Genomic DNA, 23,772 nt, shown 5'->3' on the forward strand with positions numbered 1-23,772 from the left:
CGCCATTCTAAATCTCAGCATACCTATAATTATGTGTTACACATATATATTGGAATCCCTACACTTAAAATCCTTAGATGGAAACCAGTGACCAAGTTTGGGACAAGGAGTGGGTTCAGCAGCACCTAGATTCCTCTCTGAGAAGGCATTTTCTCTGAACCTTGTGACTCAACAGGAGGGCTTTCCTCATTCTTTTCCCCAATCCCTGTTCAATCTGTTCCTGATTCAGTTTCCTGTATCCCTGTTTATTAATCTTTCCCCTTGATTCCTGTATAAATCACTACCATCCATTCCCAACCTCTGTATGCCCCTTCCTCACAGTAACAGAGTGAACCTTGAGTGAATTCTGTTAATTCACTTTTTTGTAAATCTGTATTAAAAATCACCATTTCCTATGCCAGTGATTCTTTAAGTGACCTCAAGGCATTCTTGCCAGTGACACCGAGGTGTCAGGCAAACAAATGGCCCTTTCCAATCCAAGGTAATGACACTTATTCCTAGCAAAGAAAAAAGATGCAAAGATCCAGCTATCCCCCTTGGGGAGTTAAAAAAAAAAAAAAAAAAAAAGGGTTGCTGTTCCATGTGTATAGGTCCTGTGTGGAAAGAGACACAATTACAAGAAAGGATAAAAAAACATGGATAGGATTGAAATGTGAGCCTCTAAAACAGAATGACACCATTTTGGAGAATCATTAGGACTGAACAACCATCTTATCAAATGGGTTAACATTCCCTGTATGGATTTTCTTTCAGTATCCTTATACTTACGTTTGTTACTCTTTTCAGAGAATGCTCCTCTTGAAACCTAGCAACTACAAAACAGGAGACTTTCACATAGGAAGAAAACAGAAGCCAAAGCCTCCAAATCACTTCAGATATATGCTTAGCATACCTAAGTGGCCTTACTTTCAAGAGAAATGGGTTAAGACCCTAGTTACTGTGAGTTAACCAGAACATTCTGAAGGTAACCAAAATGGAATAGGGATTAAATCAACATACCAAAATCATAGAATCACAGAATTTCCAATGTTGGAAGGCAACTTTAAGATCATGTAGTTCCAACCCCACTGCCATGGGCAGGCACACCTCCCACTAGATCAGGTTGCTCAGAGCCCTGTCCAGCCTGGCCTTAAAAATTTCCAGGGATGGGGCTTCCACGACCTCTCTGGGCAGCTGGTCCACTGTCTCACCACCTTCATGAAGAAAAACTTCTTCCTAACATCTGATTTAAATCTCCCCTCCTCTAGTTTTAATCCATTCCCTCTAGTCCTGTCACTACTTGACATCCAAAAAGTCCCTCACCAGCTTTCTTCTAGTCCCCCTTCAGATACTGAAGACTGCAATAAGGTCTCCCTGGAGCCTTCTCCTCTCCAGACTGAATAACCCCATCTCTCTCAGACTGTCTTCACAGGAGAGGTGCTCCAGCCCTCTGATCATTCTCTTGGCCCTTCTCTGGACATATTCTTCTCTGGACATATTCCAGCACATCCATGTCCCTCCAGAACTGGATGCAGCACTCCAGCTGGGATCCCATGAAAGCAAGAGTAGAGGAGGAGAATCACTTCCATCGACCTACTGGCCAAACTTCTCTTGATGCAGCCAAGGATCTGGTTGGCTTTCTGGGCTGCAGGTGTACACTGACAGCTCATGCTGAACAGCTCACCCATCAGCACCCCCAAGTCCTTTTCCTCAGGTCACTGCTCAGCCTCTATCAGTGCTTGGGATTGCCCTGACCCAGATGCAGGACCTTGCACTTGATCTTGTTGAACTTCATGAGGCTCTCATGGTCCCACCTCTCCAGCCTGTCAAAGTCCCTTTGGATGGCATCCCTTCCCTCCAGCCTGTCAGCCACACCACACAGCTTGGGGTCATCAGGGAACTTGCTGAGGGTGCACTCAGTGCCACCGTTCATGACACCAACAAAGATTTTAAAGAAGAGCAGTCCCAGCACTGATCCTTGAGGGACTCCACTTGTCACTGGCACCACTTGGACATGGACCCATTGACAGCCACTCTTTGGGTTCGGCCATCAAGCCAGTTCCGAATCCACCAAATGGTCCATCCATCAAACCCATGTTTTACCAGCTTGGAGACCAGGATGTTGTGTGGGACTGTGTGGAAGGCTTTGCTCAGGTCCAGCTAAATGGCATTGGCTGCTCTTCCCTTGTCTATTGTTGTTGTGACCTTTTCATAGAAGGCCACAATGTTTGTCAGGCACCATTTGCCCTTGATGGAGCTGTGTTGATTATACCCAGTCACCTCTTCATCATTCTTCTGCTTCAGCAGTGCCTTCAGGTGGATCTGCTCCACGATCTTACTGGGCACAAAGGTGAGACTGACTGGCCTGTTGTTCCCTGGATCTTCCTTCTTTCCCTTTTTGAACCTTTTCCAGACAGTGGGGACTTCACCAGACTGCCATGACCTTTGGAATAGACAGCAGCTTAGCAGCCACATGTGCCAGTGCCCTCAGTGCTGTGGGTGTACCCCATTGGGTTCAGCTTCCTCAGATGTCACAAACCTGATCTTCACTTACAATGGGATTCTTCTTTCCAGCCCTTGCCATTGTCTTCTGTGACTTCAGGAGTGTGGCTGGAGCCCTTGGCAGTGGAGACTGATGTAAAGAAGTCATTGAGAACCTCAGCGTTCTCTGTGTCACATTTCATTAGTTCATCTGTTTCCTTTCTGATGGGGCCCACACCTTCCTTAGTGTTCCTTTGGCTGTTAATATACATATGGAAATTTTTGCTATTCCCCTTGATCTCTCTGGCTAGATATAGATCGAATGGAGCTTTAGCTATTCTAACCAGTTCTCTTGTTGCTCATAGAGCTTAATAAAATCAATAAAATAATACAATTGAAATTAATATTTTATTAATGAAATTAATAAATTAATATATGAATATATAATAAATTAAATTAATAAAAACATTAATGGCTGCTCAGGCCACAAAGCAGAAAGTATTAAACACCTGAATTATGCTCCTAGAAAAGACTCTACCACAATACTTAGTGGTGTGCTCAATTAACTTTGGCAAGGAGAGAAAAAGGACGAGCCTTCAGCAGTTAAGTAGGAAGGCGTTTCTGTCCCCCTCAAGATTAATACCTATGACCAAGCCACGATGCAATGAAAACCTCACATCGGTCTAAAGTCTAGGGGATGTATATCAAACAGCAGTGTAACTTTGGGGTGTATCCTCTCTGTTTTTAATCAAGGCCAGTACTGGGGATAAAACTGGAGCATGTGGATTTTATGTTCAATTGAAACTACGCAGAACATAGATCATAACAAAAGTAACTATACTTTACATGGTTCTTGGGTTATTCTTTCATCCTTGTCCAACACATTTATTAAACTGATGTTCTTTAGTGGACTAAATTCCAATCTGTTAAATTACAACAGCTTTCAGCAGCACCAACTTCCCTTGCCCGAATATATTTGCTTTCAACTTTCAACAGGGAGAAAAATAAGCTTATTAGCAGTCTGTCCTTTCCTTGGAGAGCAGTGCTTTAAGGTAATAGTCAATCTATGGTGCTGAGAGAAAAACTTGTCAGTAAATATGATATTCCTAAAATGGGTGTATTGATAATTGCTTTTCCTCGTTAGTTAGTTAGTTTCTCACAGTTCTTTTTTCTTAATACACATTTTTATGGCATTATGTATAGATTTATCAAAAGGAGATATAGGCTGATAACTTTTGGTTTTGGTGTAGTATGTGCATGCATAAGCATGCATAAGCAACCAATTATACAGTTTTTTAGGGGAAAGTACCAGAAGACACCTTTATCTCTGTCACAGGATTACCCAGTAAACAGAAAAAAAAAAAGATTTTGTTATACTGAGCAAAGAGAAATGCCTTGGACAATCTTAATTCTTCCAAAGGTAAAAAACAAAACCAAGCATACAAAATGTCGGTCACATCAGTGAAATCAAATTTCCAGATGTTCATGTGACAATCATAATTAAGAGCATACTTTCTTCAGGAAAACATATGGCTGTAGTGGCTATTTCAGTTCTGGCCATAGGTACAAAATGAGCAATTCATTCTTTTATGTTTCCCTGCCACCATGACCTTGGCCCTCTTGGGAATGGATGTACATGAAGAACAATTTTGCTGCAGTGGCAGACTTCAGTGCAGTGTAATACCCCTCAGAGGAAAAAAGTTTCCTCAAAATACTTAATGCTTACAACTTCCCATGTAGTTTTCATGGAAAGGTAAACTTAGATAAAAATGACTGTCTATATAAGATGGGTGGAGCTAAAGCTCAAGGAATTTTTCCGATACAGAAACAATTACTTAACGACATATGTAAATAAATAGAACTGAATTTCATCTTCCAGTTGTTTTAAAGGGATCATGAGAACTTAAGATAAAAAATGTTAATAGAAATTAGACAGTCTATCTAAGGCAATATAAATGAAGACTGACATACACATAGAAGCAGGTATCAAAGATATGTATTGGTTTAATCTTTCTCAGAATTAATATAGAAATATATGCATCTTTGTAAGAAGTACATACATTTTATTTAGAATAAGATATGCAATGAGAAAAGTAGGATTCTTTGCCACTGCTAGGAAACAAAAAAAGTACAATATTAAAAGTTATGTTAATTTCATAACTTTGTCTACAGCAATTAAAACAGATCAGCAGGATATTAATATTATAATGAATCAGTACATTGCTGTTAAGTGGGTGGGTATGTTTCATTCATTGGTTCTGAACTAACTGAAGTTTCTGTCTTCCCAGGTTATTCACTGCTCTGGTAGGCGATCAAGCACTTCAGAGCTTGGCATAATCTTTCAGGATCATTTCCAACTTCTGGCTTAGCATGATATTCCCCTTCACTTTTAGTTTACCAGAAAAGAATGCCTACAAAAAGCAGAGGAGGAGAAAACACAAGTGTCAGGGGAAAAACAAATACACAGCAACTAGAGTGGCCTCCATTCCTTTTCTACAAAGGGCACAGAGCACTTTTTCTGGTATAAACTGAACTTCTTCACAGTATTTGATGGCACAACTTCACCAGGGCACAAAAAAAAAGCTCCCAGTCCTCCCCTCCCTATACTATAGATATCTACAGATCCTCAAATGAAGTGAGAAAATGGAATGAGAAGAACCATTTTATGAAAATTAAAGGCCTCATGAAAAGGTCAGCTACTCAAGAATTCAAATAGGCACTTTCATAATATATGCATGCATAATCCAAATAAATGTACTGGCTACATTGAATACTACAAAGAAACTAAACACAGAGTCATAAATCAACCAGTATTTTCACTGAAACACAAGTGTATTGCATTTTTATTGTCCCTGCTTCAAAGAGCTGTAGACCTTGTCTTAATGTAGTTCAGAAGTTTTTTAAACTAGTTTTACTTTACCGTGTCTTTGCCATTTGAAATCTCTTTGAAAGCTCTGAAACAATGTGCTTTTGCATAATTCCATTATCTTGAAATAAATTAAAATAAGGAACAGAAAGAGCTAGCAGAGAAGAGTCTAAATAGATGCTTTGAGCTTTTTTAGATTAAAAACTTGACAGAAAGTCGAAGGAAATACTAATGTCTATGAACAGATAATGTTCCTGAATTGCTGTCACTGTTCTTTATCACTCTGAAGATACATCAGACATCTTGTTTATGCTTTATGGCTGCTATATAAAGGGTCACAAGGGATTTTACTCATGTGGTACATAGGACTTAAAAAACATTTGCCACCACCTTTAGTCTCCAATTTTACAACCAAGTCTCAAAGATTCTGCTTGGGATCAAAGGAAAGGAACTGTCTGATATATGATGAGCTTAATTAAAGATTTCATTTGCTCAAGCTTTAATCTGCAAGCTGACATATTACATTTGTGAGAGTTTAATTTACTTTTACACAAGGCATTTCTATTCGTAAAATTAGTAGTTTTAAGGAGTTGCTTACAGAATCACAGAATTATTGAGGCTTGAAAATACTTCTGAGATCAAGTCCAGCCTATGACCTAACACCACCACATCAGCTAAACTATGGCACTAGGTGCCATAGCCATCCTCTCCTTAAACACCTCCAGGGATGGTGACTCAACCACTTCCCTGGGTAGCCCATTACCATGTCTGATCATCCTCTCCATGAGGTAGTGCTTTCTAATATCCAACCTGATCCTCTCCTGGCAGAGCTTTGGGACAAGAGAGCATGTCCTATCACGCGTTGCCTGGGAGAAGAGCCTGACCCTCACCTGACTACCTCCCTTCAGGTAGTTGTGGAGAGTGATAATGTCCTCCCTGAGTCTCTTCCAGGCTACACAATCCCAGCACCCTCATCATTTTCTCATAAGACTCTCCCCCTGGTCCCTTCACAGCCTTGTTGCTCTCCTCTGGACCCACTCCAGCACCTCAATCTCCTTCTTGAAGTAAGGGGCCCAGAACTGTACAGGGTACTTGAGGTGAGGCCTTACCACTGCTGAGTACAGGGGGAGAATTACATCCCAAGTCCTGCTGGCCACACTGCTGGCTCATGTTCAACCAGTTGTCAGTCAGTACTCCCAGGTCCCTCACTGCTGGACTGCTCTCCAGCCACTCTTGTCCACATCTATAGCAATGTGTGGGATTATTGTGGCCAAAGTGTAGGACCCTGCACTTTGTCTTCTTGAACTTCATCCCACTGGCCTTGGCCCACTGACCCAGCCTGTCCAAATCCCACTGCAGCACCTTCCTACCCTTCAGCAGACCAACACTCACCAAACAATTTGGTGTCACCCACAAATTTACTAAGGGTAGACTCGATCCCCTCATCTAGGTTGCCAATAAAGATGCTGAAAAGGGCTGGGCCCAGTACTAATCCTCGGGAGACACCACTGGTCACCAGATGCCAGCTGGATGCAGCATCATTCACCACCACACTCTAGGGCTGGTCATCCAGACAGCTTTTAACCCAGGGAAGGGTGTACCTGTGCAAGCCATGGACTGCCAGCTCTTCCAGGAGGATGCTGTGGGAAACTGTCAAAAGCTTTGATGAAGTTGAGATGGACCACATTCACAGCCTTCCCATAATCCACAGCCTCCCCCTCACCGACTAGGCAGGTCACCCAGTCATAGGAAGAGACAAAATTGGTCAGGCAAGACCTTCCTCTCCTACATCCATGTGGGGTGGGCCTGATCCCCTGGTTGTCTTCTACGTGGAACTTGATGGCACTCAGGATGATCTGCTCCATACAGGCACCAAGGTCAGACTGTCAGGCCTATCGTCCCCATGACTCCAAGAAGTTAAAAGTGCAGACCCCAGATTATATACTTTTCTCTCCTTGAAAATCTACATTGTTTGAGTGAATTTTGACTATTCCATGGATCTACATACATACATAATCTGAGATGCTCTTTGCTGCAGCAGTAGGAATAAATCAGAATACTGTAAACAAACACCAACTTCCTGCAGTACGGTAAATCAAAACTGCCTGACTGATCAAACTGACAAACCCTAGCCCTGCAAATCATACTGTGTCAGGAGACGTCAGGAACCATATGAACTTTGCTTTGTATTGCAGCTTTGTACTGTCAGACTTTATGTCATTCAAATTATCTTTGTCTCAAGATGGCCAAAATTCCTCATCATGTCTTCTGACTAATACCATAGAAGGCAATGATGTGTTCATACCTCTTCTGACTCTGGTTTGCACCATCAAAACATCTGGTGTTAGGGATTTCGGATGGACCAGAGCTTGATTTAAGGAAATACCTAGTGTTGCAGATTTCTGAATGAATCAGAACTTGATACAAGACAAATAGAATGTCCCTGTGCAACTGAGTATGTCTGTGACACACATGTTTTACCTTCTGTGGGTTGGTCTTTTGTTGTACCACGTCCATGAAATCCTCATCTGAGAGAGTGAAGGTAGTATCAGCAGAGCTTCTTGCAGGTCCTTGATACACTGCTCCAGAGCCATTCTTTAAGTCAATTGCTGAGAAAAAGCACAAATGACAGCGTATTTCAAAATACAGACAAAATTTTCAGTCTAGAGAACACTACCCTCCTTATCTACTATTATGAATTATTCATAAACTTAAAAACTTGAGCTAACACTCACTAATAAAATAAAGGTGTTTTAATTCTTTAATGAAATAAAATATCTGAAATTAGAACAGAAAAAACTTATTCTTGTATGAAGGGGTAAAGGGTTTACAGCATGGACTTCCATTCAAAAATTCTATCATGGATGGCAAAACCTAATTTTAAACCTTTTTGATTCACATGATACTAATTAGTGCAATTTGTGCAAAAATGTTAAAGATGGTAATAAAGCTCTAATGTTTTAAAATAGCATCCTTTATTCAGAGAAAGCAACATGTTGCTGCATTTTCCCTGTTCTACCCAACAGGCAATAAGTGGTTCTGCTACATGCAAAAAGCATTTGAAGCCTTGCCAATTATCTGTCTGTCTTTCTCTTCTGGAAAGCCAAAAATTTCTCAAAGTGTCTGGAGCTTCAGAGTATTCTTTTCCCACACCAACTGGCCTGCCAAAATAATCTATTACAAGGCTAACACTGCTCTGTCATTTGTTTAGAAGAATACTTTGACAGGATGCACTTCACTGAACCATTCTCAGATGCTGAAAATTCTCAGTCTTTCCCATTACACCTTTTTCCTCATAGTCCCCCCCCTAATTTTTAAGCAAAAAACACACATTATTCAGGTGGATGTTCCCATAAGGAAATGACATCTCTAATCAAGGCATCATGGCTGCATAGCCAATACTAATATTGTCAGCTGGTTCCTCTTACCTGCCAATTTTAAGACACTCGCCTCACTAAGGAGTCTTATTTCTGCATAAATTATTTCACATATTTTTTTCCCAAATTGTTTTTCTGAAAGGGTAAGATGAACTACACAGACTGCAAGTAGCTTTGGTCTGTTTGACTTAAATCTTTCAGTTTTGGAAATCTGCTCTAACTAATATTGTAACAAAACCAGGAGGGGAATTAAGTACACAGTGATGCTCAGTTAGAAGCGACATGTTGGATTATTATCCACTTGATTTGAAGGTAAATTATAATTTCAGGAACAGGTTTAATGGACATCACTAACTTGATGCATTAAGAGAAACAGAAAGAAAAAAACAAAACAATGAACACCAGATGAACAATCCACACCTTCTATGTTTGTGGGTGGAAGCTATATAACACTCTTGTGATCCAAAGGATCTAATATATCTAATAAACTTTAAACATTGCTCCTGTGAGAATGCCTTCTGGACCATGACCATTCATGTCTGTTATAATTCTCTTTTTTTTTTTTTTCTTTTTTTTTAAATTCTGATTTACAGAGTGTAAGTAACTGCAATACCAGACTTGCTCTCAAAACAAACAGAACAAAGTGTCACCTGCTCTTCATTACCTGAAGTCATATTGCATCATAAATTAAGCAGTATCACTGTAATTTTTCAGATGCTCACAATCTACTGCATAAAACAAATTCTCTCATATTCTCCTAACAAAGTTTCCTTCTTCTGAGGACTGCAAAGAATCAGCAGTGGCTTCAGAGCGTGACAAAAAAGCAACAGATGGGTAAATGCTTCTGAGTACTGCTCTAGAGACACGCTATCAGCTAAAAAATCTCAATGGCAATGCTTTCTCTATGGAAATAACACTTGAAATTAAGTAGCTTAACTCTGAGATAAATATCTTACAATCACTGAAAACAAAGGCAATTGTACAGTAATAAATATACAGGAGAAAGCAAAGCATTCTTTAGGGTAGTGAACCAACAGGAAAAGTCAAAGCTGGAGGGCACCCAATTAAGTGTGTTTGCAGGGTTATACCTGTAGAGGCACCACTGAGATACTGTTCCTATGACTGGAGTGTTGAAATGGAAGGACACAGGCTCTTTGGAATGGACAGGCAGGGGAGATGAGGATGGCGTCACCCTCGACGTCAATGACTAGCTTGAGTGTATGGAGCTCCAACTTGGACTAAAGAACTTATGGGTCACAATTAAAGGGAGGGCAGGGACTGGGGACATTACAGTGGGGATCTTCTATGGACCACCTGACCAGGAAAACCACACAGATGAAGCCTTTTACAGATAGATAGGAGCAGCCTCACATTCACAAGCCCTGGTCCTCAGAGGGGATTTCAATGACCCCAGTATCTTCTGGACAGACAACACAGCAGAGCATAAGCAATCCAAGAGGTTCCTGGAATGTGTTGATGGTAACTGCCTTCTCCAAATGACAGAGAAGACAATGAGGAGAGGTGTTATGCTGGAACTTGTTCTCACCAATGAGGACGTGCTGGTGAGGAATGTGAAGCTCAAAGGTAGCTTTGGCTGTAGTGACCATGAGATGGTGGAGTTCAAGATATGTAAGATGGGCAACAAGGAGGGAGATCATCATGCTGGTCCATCCTTGGACCTCAGGAGAGCAGACTTTGATCTCTTTGGGGATCTGCTTGGTAGCGTGGCATGGGATAAAGCCATGGAGGGAGCAGGCAGACAAGAAAACTTTAGTATTCAAGGATAACCTTCTTGAGACCAAGGAGCAATGAGTCTCAACATAGAGGAAGGTGGGCAAGGTTGCCAGGAGATTTGCATGGATGAACAAGGAACTCCTGGACGCAACTAGATGTAAAAAGGGAGCAGCCAAGGATCAGGTTAGGAAAGATAAAGGGCACACAGAATTAAATCCGGCCAGGGACATTAAGGGTACAAGAGCAGTTTCTCTAGGTCCATTAATGATAGAAGGAAGACTAGAGAAGATGTGGGCCCTCTCCAGAAGGAAACAGGAGACCTAGTCATGTGGAATATAGAGAAGGGTGAGGTATTCAGTGACTTTTTTTGCTTTAGTCTTCCCCAGAAAGGGTTCTGGCCACACCACCCAAGTTGCCCAAGTCAAAGGCAGGGACTGGGAGAATGACGCACCACCCATGGTAGAAGCATATCAGTTTGAGGGTGATCTAAAGAACCTGAAGATGTACAAGTCCACCTTTTTGTCTACCTAAGCCTTTTCCACAGGGCTGTTCTTAATCTCTTCATTCCCAAACCTATACTGATACCAGGGATTGCCCTAAACCAGGTGCTGAAATGCTCAGTATGAGCCAGCAATGTGCACTTGCAACCCTATCCTGGAATGCATCAGAAGAAGCTGCACAGAAGTCAAAGGAGGTGATTTTCTCCCTCTGCTCCATTCTTATGAGAACCCATCTAGAGTGCTGCATCCAGTTCTGGAGGCTAGAACACAAGGAGGACATTTGAGCTTTTGGAATGAGTCTAGAGGAAGGTGATGAAGACAATGACAGGGCTGGGGCACCTCTCTTACAAAAAACAGGCTGCGAGAGTGAAGGCTGATCAGGCTGGAGTAGAGCAGGCTCCACGGAAAACTTTTATCAGCCCTCCAGTACTCAAAGAGGACAGAAAGGAAAGTTCAGGAGGGACTTTTCAAAGGGCATGTACTGATAGGATGAGGGGGAACAATTTCAAACTGAGACATTTAGATTAGATGTTAGGAAGAAATTCTTTAGTGTGAGGGTGGTGAGACATTGGCAGAGGTGGCCCAAGGAAGTTGTGGCTGCCCCCTCCCTGGAAGTGTTCAAGGCCAGGTTGGAGAGCACCTTGAGCAACCTGGTCCAGTGGAAAGTGCCCCTGCCCATGTCGGGGGGTTGGAACCGTATGATCTTTGAGGTCTCTTCCAACTAAACTCTTCTACATTTCAGTGATTCTATGATTTTGTTAAAAAACACAAGAAGATAGCTCCAGTACTATCAGGATTATTCCTTAGGTTTTGATACAAAATCTGTATTGCTTTATCATCTTCAAAGTATTTTCAGCACCCACTTAAACTAGAACACCTGGCTGCTGTAAAGAAATACTGCTAATTCAGACCAGTTGTCAGTGGCTACACCTCAATGTAGTTTAGACAGCAAACAAGCTGTCCAAAATTTCACATTCTGAATGCAAGATCAGTCGTTCTAAACCTGTCCATGTCTTCACACTGACCACAGAGAACAACATAACAGGTCATTGCTAATTAAACAGATGTGTGTTTCTAATATTAGTGCTACCATGAAGAAGCTTGGTCTGTAACAAAAAAGAGCCAAAACCCAGTTCACAAATCCCTCTTCATTTAAAGTAATAAACAAAAATTTTGGCTTATTGCGAAGAATACAAATCCCAATATTAGAGATGCAATTAAAACAAAATACTAAAAATAAATACAATTTCTTAAAAAAAAACTTTTGGTTTCTGAAAGTTCGGAAAACACCAGAACGACTGCTTACATGGGAACAAATTTCACACCTGTCTGTAATACTGCTTCTTTCCCTCCTTTGCTTCACTCCCTGCTTCCTCGCAGATCTTAAGAGGCTTAAGGACATCAACAGAAGATGTTGGAGCCGCAATAACTGGCTAAGACAGTAGATTGTTTTTAGTGCTGTCAGCTGCTGCAGTTTTCATAGCAGCACAAAGCTGTGCAAAGTGTCAAGTCAAAAAATTAAAAGACAAGCCAGCACAAGTACAAGACACATTTAACAGGGGGAAAAGGCCCAGCAGGTAGCTCAAGAGAACCACAAACATCTCCTGTAAAGGGCTGGGAGGCCCTTAGAAACAAAGATCCAAAATGAAGATAGAAAATGAAACAACTGGCATCAACTCAAGTTCTAAAACAATCAAAGAACTCCCTCGAATTAATCTACCCCCTGTTGTACACAACATGTCAGTTGTTTCAGTGATAACATGTCGAAAATTCTGACTGTACATTGAAGGAGCATGTGGTATTTATCCACAGGAACCAAATTCCAAGTCAGTTTTCACTTTGCTTTATTGTGGCTATGTACATATAAGAAATAGCTCTCAAAACAGCATTTTTACTTTAAGAGATAAAGAAGTGAAATTGTTTAAACCAAACTTAGCATAACATTTACAAAACTGATTAAAAATTTCTGTCCACAGGAGATCACTTAATAATCAGCAGGCCAAACTTGAAAGCAGTGTTAAATATATGCAATTCTACCTATTTGACCAACATTGAAATTTGAAGCAGATTTGAAACTAGTCAAAATAGTGACATATAATTAGATTCAAGCTACAACAAAAGTAACATTGTACCATCATCTTCAGTTTCTGAAGTAAAAAAAAATACTTTCACAAAGGCTAAAATTTCTAATTAGGTACAGAACCTTAAATTCATTAGCAATAGAAAAAGCCAACATCCAAGTCAGTAAATGGCATTGGCAATGTTACATAATCTGATTTGTCATTGTTTCTGTGTATTACAAAAGTCTAGGTGATGATGATATAAAAATCTGTCAGAAGTCTTTTGGGTTATCGATGACAGCATAACTGCACAAAAGCTGTCTTTAAATGGAAAGCCTTTATGTCCTTTATTAATTATTAATGTCCTTTAAATGGAAAGCCAGAAACTTCTCTCTTGTTCCATACTGGCCATGTAAAATTAAATTATGTAAAATGAATTATGTAAATGAATTATGTTAGCATCTGGTACAAAAAACAGTACATGCTGATGCTCTTGAGTACCAAACAACAATGTATGCAAATAAGTAAGAATTTATAAGGCATTTGCTTATACATCTTGAATATTTGGCTGTAGAAGACCTGGTTTTTTGCTTTGTGTTTGGGTCATTAAAGAAAGCCCAAACAAATACTGTTTTTTAAAATCCCCAAAATAAAAATTCCATCATGCAGATATATGTATCTTGCCATTAGAAATCGGCCACTAGAGTAACACAGACAGCAAGAACAGTATGTTATTAATCCCCATGCAAACACTCTGCAAGTGAGTTTGGCCAGAACTTTGAAAAACTGATATGCAGGAGGAGTACTTGCATACCAACAATCCTGATGAGCAAAGTAAGCAGCATTTTGTATAGACACCCTTCTTGTCACCTAGATATTTACATTCAGCCTTGCATATTTACTGTAACACAGATTATAGTAATTCGCAAATGCTAGCCACTGCTTTGACACCTAAACTTGAAGGAATTGATCACTGTACAAAAATGTGCAGTAATTTTTCCAAGATTTTGAAAATGTTTTATTCAAATTCCTAATACCAGTCAGTGTTAGAAAACATTATATTACCTCTTCCATTCTGCATACTGCATTGAGTTTTAAGATTGGTATAAAAGTACAGATATTGTTCATTACAAGCAAAGCAAACAGGTCAGGACAAAGAAAAATTATGTTTATTTAATACCTTTTAACTAGGGAAATAAGCATTGGAAGAATGCACTGCTTTCGTTCCACCACTTCAGTAGGAAATAAAAGAGAGGACAAGCTATTTTTGGTAAACAGAATTTTGGTTTACCCAAAGCAGGAGTACTTACTGAGGATAGGCATGGGAAAGACTTATGTGAAAAAGTCACAGCCAGTAGGACAAAGCACAATGTTAAAATGTCAGTCTACCCCATCAGCCTGTTGGACAGCCCACCCTTCATCATTATCTCCCCCAGAACTGCTCTAATTGGATCCAATCACTCAGATCAATCAAAAAAAAAAAAAGCATCTATGAGATAGACTTGCATTTTTCCACAAAAGGAAAAACCAAGGGCTTGGAAGTTACAATATGACTATGGTTTATCCCTTTGGAAAAACTTCATGTTCTTTAATAGATCATTCAGAAAACCTCAGAAAAAACAGTTCAATAATTTAAAAAAAAAAAAAAATCCAGTTACTAAAATACACAATGGAAACAAACTGGGCTATATTTTCAAGTGACAAGAACAACACAGTAGAAACAAATAGTTATTTGTTTTACATTACTTAGTGTCTACATCAGCATTAAGCTAATTACTTTAATAGAGCTCCTAGTAGGTTAATTTAGCCTGCTTTTCTAAGTGCAGTGGCAGTCAATTTGGGAAAATGTAAATAGACATTCACTGAAGTTCTAGAGGCTGGTTTGCCTATGCCTGCATCTAAATAAACAGGTAACAGAAGAGTATTCCTAGAAAGGTTAGTAACTGCCATTATGGAATTTGATCTGACCAACTTGTCACTTGTGCATTCACTACGGAAACAGATTTTTTGGTTCCAGGTGAATATGTGTCTATTACCTGATATTTATTTTCAGTATGTCAGTTTAATTAGAATGAATATAATTAATCTCGTGCCATTAAAAAAGTCATCAAAGCATTACAAAAAAGCTACAAACTTACTCCACTGCATTGCTGTTTTTCCATCTTTAGTTATGTCCCATTGGAACACGGCATTTACTTTCTTTACCAATTCATTTCCAATCTCTTTTACACGACGACCAATCTCTTCAAACACAAGGTCACTCTGCAGCACTGCAGTCTTGAAAAAGAAAGTGAATTTCAACAATTTAGAATAGAAACTTCATTTTAAAAGTACTACAGTTTAAAAGAAGTTTAAAAGAAACTACATTTTAAAAGTCTATAGTTCAAGCACTGTGTTCAGGAAAGTCTACTGCAGACTTGTTAAATGCAACTGAGATTTCTTCCACTATAAATAATCAGCTCTAGCAACTATCAACATTGGAGTACATTTCAAGCAGAAAACACTTCATGGACTCTTGATTGAAAGTTATCAAATCTTGCTTTAGCAATTTTTATCATTTCTCACTAATAATTAGGGTTGTAAGGGCTTCTACATTGCCGTCTATTTCCTTCAGAGTTAAGCTATCATTTTTTTCATGATGAATGGCATGATTGTTTTGAGAACACATAAATGCTTTGACAAGTTTATTACTTTAATTTTACATGGAAGATGTGCAAAACATACTACTACGACTACTGTCAGAAGTTGAAACTTTGTGATAGACACAATGTGTTTATCATTTAAGAGTGGGATTTTCAATTTTTCTAAACACATATTACTTTTCAAGCCTTTCACTGTCTTTATTCAGTACAAATATTTGTTAAAGAAAGTGTTACATATTAGCAATCTGATCCAGTGACATTTTTGATTTAACTGAAACCAGAGCAAGGAAGCTCTCATAGCTTTATTTGGTCAGCTATACCTATAGGTACCTATATATACCTATATAGCTATACCAGGTAGTACATAGATGTGTGATGTCAGAGGACTAAACATTACCAGCAAAAAGAAACCAAGTCCCAGGAATATATCACATGCTTTATGCCAATACCACTACCTCAGTATTTCACAAATTTCAAGGCATTTACATTTCATCCTTTGCAGGCAGGAATCAATGAGGGAAAAAGTAATGTAATTTATTAAAGCAATGCACAGTGCACTGATGTCTTTTAGATCACATTAAGAACCCAGAATATCCTTGGTATTACAATGTCTTTTGCTGCAAGTTCAGTACTCAAGGCTTAATGCAAACATGCAGAGGATTTCTTAAAATATATATATAGTACAAAGCATATATCATGTGTTAGGCCTAACCATATGCACAAACAGCTGTCAAGAGCCTTCTTTGAAAATGATTCAATGACAAACCTTCCTTTTCTATGAGTTCACTCTCTTATTTGTTCTGCTCTTTAATGCCCTCCTGCCACTGTCCCCCTGCCTATCTGAAAAGCATTGAGAAAGGTCACACACTTTTATAATTTACATTGAATTTGATTTGCAACAACCACAAAATAACAACAAAAAGCTTGCTCTACCAGTACAGCCTCAAATTAAAAGGACTAATTTCAATCTCAAATTCTGCAAGTACTCAAAACAAGTTGCCCTCATCAGTGTATGCCTCACTTGTTTTGTTACATACAGCACAATGCTTAACCTAAGAGTTCAACTGGCATTAAGCACTTCAAACTTCACCAGCCTTTCTGTGTATCTTCAAACATCTGTATGTTGCTCCTAAAATAGATCCATGAGACCTCTGTGTGTTAAAAAATGTGTATTCAGATCTCTGAACTCATATACTGCAAAATATAAGTGATGCAGGTATTGTCCCAAGTTTTTCACAAGAATAAAGCCTAACTATGCTCTTTGCAAGTTAATAAGTTTATTGCTTTCCCCACCTTCAGATGCTCCTGAGCAAAGGGCTTATCCAAAGCTGGTACTATGTCCACATAGCCCCCTGCAATAGCAACTTCTCCAGTCTCTTTGACCTGTGGTGGGGGGAAAAAAATTGCATTAAAGAATTAGTACGTTCAAAAAAATTCACAACAGTAGGGCAACCAAGGAGTATGCCTTACATTTTAAAATCAGAGACAAAGAAAAGAGAAAACATAGAATTTCCAGAGTTTGAAAAAAACACTCCTTAAACATGTTGTGGTCTTGAGAAAAGTTAGTATACCCTGCTTTGTGAACACCTACTTGAACAAAATAACTACTCACTTCTGGAGGAATTATAACACAAATGTATTGCTGATTTTCTGTGCATAAAATGGTAGAAAAAACTCTTAATGTTACTGTTAATATTATTCATAAAGAGTTCTGAAAATTACATTGCTCTAAGATATTTTTTTTCCAGGAAGTAGATATGCTGGAGTTCATCTAGACAGTTTCACTATCTCCAGGTGGCTTACACTGAAACTTGCACTAGAAGCAACCTTTTACAAATTGTAAAAATCAGATATACTTCACAATGAATAATGAAAAATACCCGAATTCTCTTCTGTTTTAGTTATTTGAAACAGTTAATTCAGACAAGAAAATAGGTTCCACTTAGGCCTTGTCTCTTTAGGGTCTGCCAAACCATTCTGACTTACAGCAGGAAACAGTAGATGGCAAAGTGATTCACTGACAATGCATAGTTATATAATGAGCAGTCAAAGTGGAAGAACATACAGTAACTCAGCCTAGCTTATTAAACAAGTGAAACTAATACAGGAAGACTCCATAATGACTATTATTCTAATCACACCTAACAGCTTGTCACCTGCCACCACTGCACTTTAGATAAGGAAACCAGAATATAAAAGTTGTACCTCTCCTTTTAGTTGGATTTAACTAGACTTCATTGTAAGTACAAAGATTAATTCAAACTAATTCAACATGCAATAAGAAACAGAATTCTGTGTAATTCTTAACTGTTGAAACAATGTGGTTTCTTAGAATCCTGCCAAACATTGTAATTTCTCTCCAAAATAAGTTACTGCACACTGGTGGAAAAAACTTGTACCAAAATCCTCCCCAAACTCTGCATATTAGCTTGACATATGCTCTGCATATGCTTGACAAAAACAAGCATAAAAACAAACACAGCCTTTAAACACAACAAAACATCTCTCTTTGTTCACAGACTCCAAAGGGCCTGAAGGCATATGATAATTTATATTAATTTACACTGTACATGCAAATACTCAGAAGTAAATACCTGAACTGTAAATTTTCTGTGAGGACTGGGTGGCAGAACCTTTTAAATATAGCTATGCAATCTCCAATACAGTAATTTTGAAATCTTATTTGAGGTAACATACTGTCTTGTTTACTACTAGTAACCAGAAATGGAGTTTGTACATAGTAGTCTTGTTGTCATTCTGAAATTCCATAGCTGCCAACACTCACCACATCTGCAAACAAAATTTACCTCCTTCTGTCAACATTTATTACACAAAATTGTAACCCTGTGGAATCACCAATCCTATGACCTTATCATGCCCAGTCTTCCCTGCAGCTACAACTATGTCTGCATCTTTACTCACTCATCAACAGCTGACTACATTTTTATAGAGATGGGGATACAAAACTTCCACCATCCAAAGCAGTGTAAATCGTATTTGCATAAGCCAATACATATTGACGAATACCAGTAGCAACTTAAAGTTTAAGAAAGTAAAAGTGTTACAGGATACTACAGCAGATGTGATGAGAACGTACTTTGCTTCAACATGTAGTATTTTACCCGTAGGCTTCCAGTAAGTATCCTATCAAATGTAGGAGAGGGCTACAGCATATCCTCACATAATGCTAACAGCAATACCAAACAAAATAGAGAAATCAAAAACCTGAATTTATAAACACAGTTTTATAGTAGTTATTATGTCAAACTGCTATGAAACTTCCATTTTTAAAGTATTCAGTTCTGAGTAAAGGCAGTGTTCAACTTAAGCAGAAATTGTGTAAGTTTACCTGGTTAAACTAACTGTCAGGAGTTGATTTAAGATAAACAAATGTTAAAGAAAGGTTAGGTTATGATTAACTGCAGAAAACAAGTATAAACTATGCTGACCTGAGAATGACTGCTTCTTGTTCTTCCACAGTGGACAAACACAGAAAATGCAGTACAATAAAATGACTGTTTAACATTAGGAGTGTACTATGTCCTATGAGTATACTAGTATTTTTATTGGAACATCATAAAATAGGTATGACTATTTAATTCTATTAACTTAATTTCTTTACATGACATTCTTCAATGGTATGTTTGATAAGCCACATTTTTTGTTTTCCCCTTATATTCCTAGTCTTTAACACAGACATCTTTCTCCAAACCCCATAACAGTGAGTGTGTTCTAACCTTTGTCTGGAAATGGATTCTGCTTCCTTCCTTCCACATTTCTGTTTGTAAAGTTTGCCCTGGGAAGACTGGTTTTGCAAAGCGAACCTGAAAAAAATAATTTAAAAAGTAGGGTTGTGAACAGATCTGTCTTAAGTAGATGAAAAGCTTAAAAGCATAGGTTCTACTTAAATGAGAAGAAGCCAAGAAAAAGTCAACTGGAAATGCAGAAACCCTAAATATTTAAGTAAACATACAGACAGAGGCATTAAAATCCGGGCAGCAATAAAGTAAAAAGCAAATGTGGCACTTAAGATAATATCCATTGCCCACCCTAAAGAATTATTACTAAAACCAGAAATAAAGAAAATTAACTGCAAAGAATGATCATGCAGACCTTGATTGCCTTGAATCTGTTGACATCATTATTTGCAAACTGCTTCAAAACGTGTCTAGCAGCAAACCCAAAGGAGCACAGTCCGTGAAGTATAGGCTTCTCAAATCCTATTTCAAAAAGTAACATTTTAGTGTCAGCAATATTAGAAGTTTGCACGTTGCTTCTACAAATATCTGTATCTTACTGATTGTATTTTCCTCTAATAATGTTCTTAATCTTTTTTTAATTTTTAACCTGATTTACCTCACTGAAAAAGCATGCTTTACCATTTATTTTTTCTCTACTTTGAGGCAAAGGAAAGTGATTGCTGAGAAATGGCACTTCAACACTGCCTATGCTACGTAAGACCACCAAGTCTTGGTTCCACCCTGTGTAGGTGAAAAAAAAAAAACCAAAACAAGGAGACTGGCTGTTTCTGTACATCAGTTACATAGTAACACAGAACTTTATCAACAGTAGGAGGTATTTGTAATAATTAAATATGATGATATCAAAATTATTTGAGGCTTCCTGGTTTTAATTCTCAATTGTGAAAAGTCTTCAAATGCAGTGCACACTTTAGGATTAATTCTTCTCTATTTAAAAATGGAAAAAAATCCCAACCTGAAAATATTTCAGACATTTTGACCACATCTAACAAAGAAGAGGGGAAAAAAGTGTTTTGTTTATACTGACATTTTTTGTCCCGTTTCCTTGCAGTTTGGAACAGAAGTTGAACCTTGGCAGAGGATCATCTTTGTATTAGCACTGAAACTTTTCCCAGTCTTTCCCAAGTCTGACAAAATAAACCTTTGAAAACTGCCCTGAGATTTCTTGAAGTGCAACAGATTTTAATTTTTTTTAAACATACTGCTTGTACTGAGTATGTTCTGATCCCTTACACTTAACAGGTTGCTCTGACCTGACAGGGCTTGTGAACAGTAATTGATCACACTTGCAACAGCCCATGCATTTGAGACAGATCTGTCCAGCTTTGGCTCTGAAACCAGTTGCTTTGTCTGGAACTGCTTTGTCTGGAACTCTGCCACTCTCAGCTGCCAATCTGTTTTTCCTGAGCTCTAAACAACTCATAGCATCTAGAGAGCAGGAAAAGTTGTGCCAAGAGAAAAAAAAGCTGTGAGAAAAAAGCAGAAGCAAAAGCAAATCCAAACAACTGAAAAAGAGACAGAAGAAAGTCTAGACTGCAGAGAATCAGTAGTAGAAAAAACAACCACCTTCAAGACAGAGACAAAAAACCTAGTAGGACTCAGTGCTGGTAAAGATGGGAATTCAGAGACATGGCCAAAAGGAGGGAGGATAAGAAATTTTGATTTGTTAGGTTGGGAGAGGAGATGTGACAGAAGGACAGGTGGAAAGGAACATGAATCTGTTTTCTTGCTGTATATAACTGATCATTCTGCCATTTCTTCCCTGTAAAATATTTGAATATGCTCATTTTTAATAGCACTGTTCTTTCTACACTGTGCACAGAGTATTTCTGAAAGCACAAAGACACCATATAGTCCATTTTTGAACAGATTACTGGCATTATAGTAACAGTATCAGTATTTGGTATCTCTCATACAGAATGTTACAGTAACATTTAGCTCTTCAAAAGATTAGCTAAATTCCCTGTGCACGAACCAAAACCTGCCACTATTTTCAGAACTCAGAAACAGTAAAGTGTGTAAGATCCTATTCTCCTTGGCATTTTCTTTATAAAACTAGGGAAAATCCACAAGGCAATCAGGTTACTTTTTATCTAGGCTGAAACAAAACCAAAATAAATGTTGCTTAGACTTTCTAGTATCTCAGATATACTCACAAACTATAGGAATAGAGGCACAAGAATGTGAACAAGAGTTTTCATGCAGGGTATCTCCTGTGAAATATTACCCACAGAAAAGTTTAACAGTAATCCTGTAATAACTTGAGGTAATTATGCCAAATGCTTGCTTCCAGTGCACATTGGTGAAACAATGTCAAAGAGAACACTTAAAGTAAATAAAGACAAAAAGGTGTGTTAACATGCCCAAGCTAATAATTTTTTTATAACTATAAAAAATATTTTTTTAATATCTCTACAGTGATTTATTCTTTGTTCAAACTTGCATTTAATATAGGTGTTTGAGTAAGAGACTGCCCCAGATCCAAAATCCACTGGGGGCAGTTTTCATTTTTCACCGTGTCTAGGTGCCAGTGCTCTTTGTGTACCCTGTGGAAGACTGCTACTCCTTTTCTTTTGTATGGGTGAGAGTCTAAATCTTTATGGACTCTAGTATTTGATTATCATTATTTATCTCACAAATTTAAAAAGAAATATAAAAAACAAAGTTAACCAAACAATTAGGATGTATTTATGAAGAGAGACAATATGTGTAAGTATGAACTGAACAATGACACATAACTCTGCTCTGTTTATTTTATATATCAAAAAGAAGTCACCAGAATACTGCAGACCAGTTGCTGCAAATAACAAAAAAAACAGATCACTATATTCATGTAAAGCTTATGATGACAGCATACATATTTAAGAAAATTTCTGAAGTAAATCCAATTGATGTCTGCCTGGAACAATCACACTATAGTGCTTGCAAAGCCTACTCTGAAAGGTACCTTTACAACAGAAATTTAAGAAAACAGATCTGTCTTTATTAATCAGATCTCTGTAGGAATTACTTAATGTGGTTGCTTTGGCATGTACTCATTATGCAAACAACCAAGCTACTCGATTAGCAAGAGGAACAGTTCAGCATTTTTATATATAAAAAAAATAGTGCTAACATACTCCCTCTCTCCTGCACTCCTAAGAGCTACTGGAATTCAGAAGACTGATAGATGTATAAAAAATTCTATTGAGACCAACATAATCTCAAAATTATTTAGATGGAAACAATTATCTCCTAAAGAATTTATGGAATTCCCATGAAGCTTTTGATAGTCACTTTTTTCTGCTTATGAAAGAGATTTTAAAGATGGTATAGGGGTGAATAGGTAGGAGTGCAAGCATCATTCTGCATTCGTAGCTACAAGAAGCAGTGCTTTGAAGGGAAGCGACACACAGAGCTTTGAAGACATCTAACGGTGACTCTAAGAACGGCTATGAAAAAAGCACTGTTTCCTCCAGCTTGTTAAAGACTCTCTAAGTAAAAAAGAAATACAATAAAATTAAAAATACATTTACATCATCCTTTGTCCAGACATCAATACAATGGCATCCCCAAGCTCACCTCCAAGAGCAGCAAAACTTGGATCAAGGTGTAAAGGATTCAAATCTCCACTCAGACGATATAACGCAGCCTGCGGGAACAGAGAAACAAAAATGGGTGCCTAGCTCTGCTTGGCAGAAACAAGCAGGCATCTCTCAAAACATTTATGATAGTTTAGCAAACTTATCACTATTTATTTTATTACTCATTAGATTACATAAACACAAACCAGCAGAAATTAAATGTTGTCCAAACTAAATGTCCACGCTCCAGAGAGATGTGCCAAAAACTATGTATGGTCTTGGTACTTTAAAAAATACAGCTGCTTAATGGGAGGAAAAAACAATGGTGATGCTCTGAGATATCTCACTTAGTGAGAAGAATCAAGTCAAGATCTCCTGAAGGCAGTCTCCTGCAGTGCTAGGACTCTTAAACTAGCAAACTAAAAGCCAAATCAAATCCAAAAAAGCCTGTGCCAGAAATCCTGTGCCACAGAGGCCATTCCATAGGGGGTACCCAAGGAGTGTGTGGTGAAACACACAGTGCTGGTTAAGGGTAGAACAGGAAAGTAAAGTAAATATTTGCACTCCACTACACTACTAAGGCAAATGGAGTGAAGTGATGAGTGGGAAGAGACAGGTGGATATGGGCTACCAATTACCACCCATAGAGAGCCCCTGCTTCCTTCACTTACTGTTCTCTCTTATCTCAATTCTCATACAAATAGAAAAAACAATGGGGTACCGAGATGGCATCACATGCCCACTCACACACATAAAATCCCCACAACAGCAGGGGTTCAGCGAACATGCACATGCTACTATTCTGACTT

At 38.4% G+C, this 23,772-nt stretch overlaps 1 protein-coding gene across 1 annotated transcript in view; it reads right to left on the reverse strand.

The window, feature by feature from the left end:
- Positions 1 to 4,439: 4,439 nt before the first annotated feature.
- Positions 4,440 to 23,772, reverse strand: part of HSD17B4 (hydroxysteroid 17-beta dehydrogenase 4) — a 52,195-nt gene continuing 32,862 nt past the window's right edge. The window contains exons 18-24 of the mRNA XM_030466899.1: positions 22,962 to 23,031; positions 19,753 to 19,859; positions 19,377 to 19,463; positions 16,933 to 17,022; positions 15,136 to 15,274; positions 7,808 to 7,935; positions 4,440 to 4,871 (exon numbers count right to left, since the gene is read on the reverse strand). Of these exons, the coding sequence (XP_030322759.1) occupies positions 4,782 to 4,871; positions 7,808 to 7,935; positions 15,136 to 15,274; positions 16,933 to 17,022; positions 19,377 to 19,463; positions 19,753 to 19,859; positions 22,962 to 23,031 (711 nt within the window). The 3' untranslated portion in view covers positions 4,440 to 4,781. The remainder of the gene's footprint in view (positions 4,872 to 7,807; positions 7,936 to 15,135; positions 15,275 to 16,932; positions 17,023 to 19,376; positions 19,464 to 19,752; positions 19,860 to 22,961; positions 23,032 to 23,772) is intronic.

The sequence above is a fragment of the Calypte anna genome, chromosome Z, assembly GCF_003957555.1.
Source record: "Calypte anna isolate BGI_N300 chromosome Z, bCalAnn1_v1.p, whole genome shotgun sequence".
Lineage (NCBI taxonomy): Eukaryota > Metazoa > Chordata > Aves > Apodiformes > Trochilidae > Calypte > Calypte anna.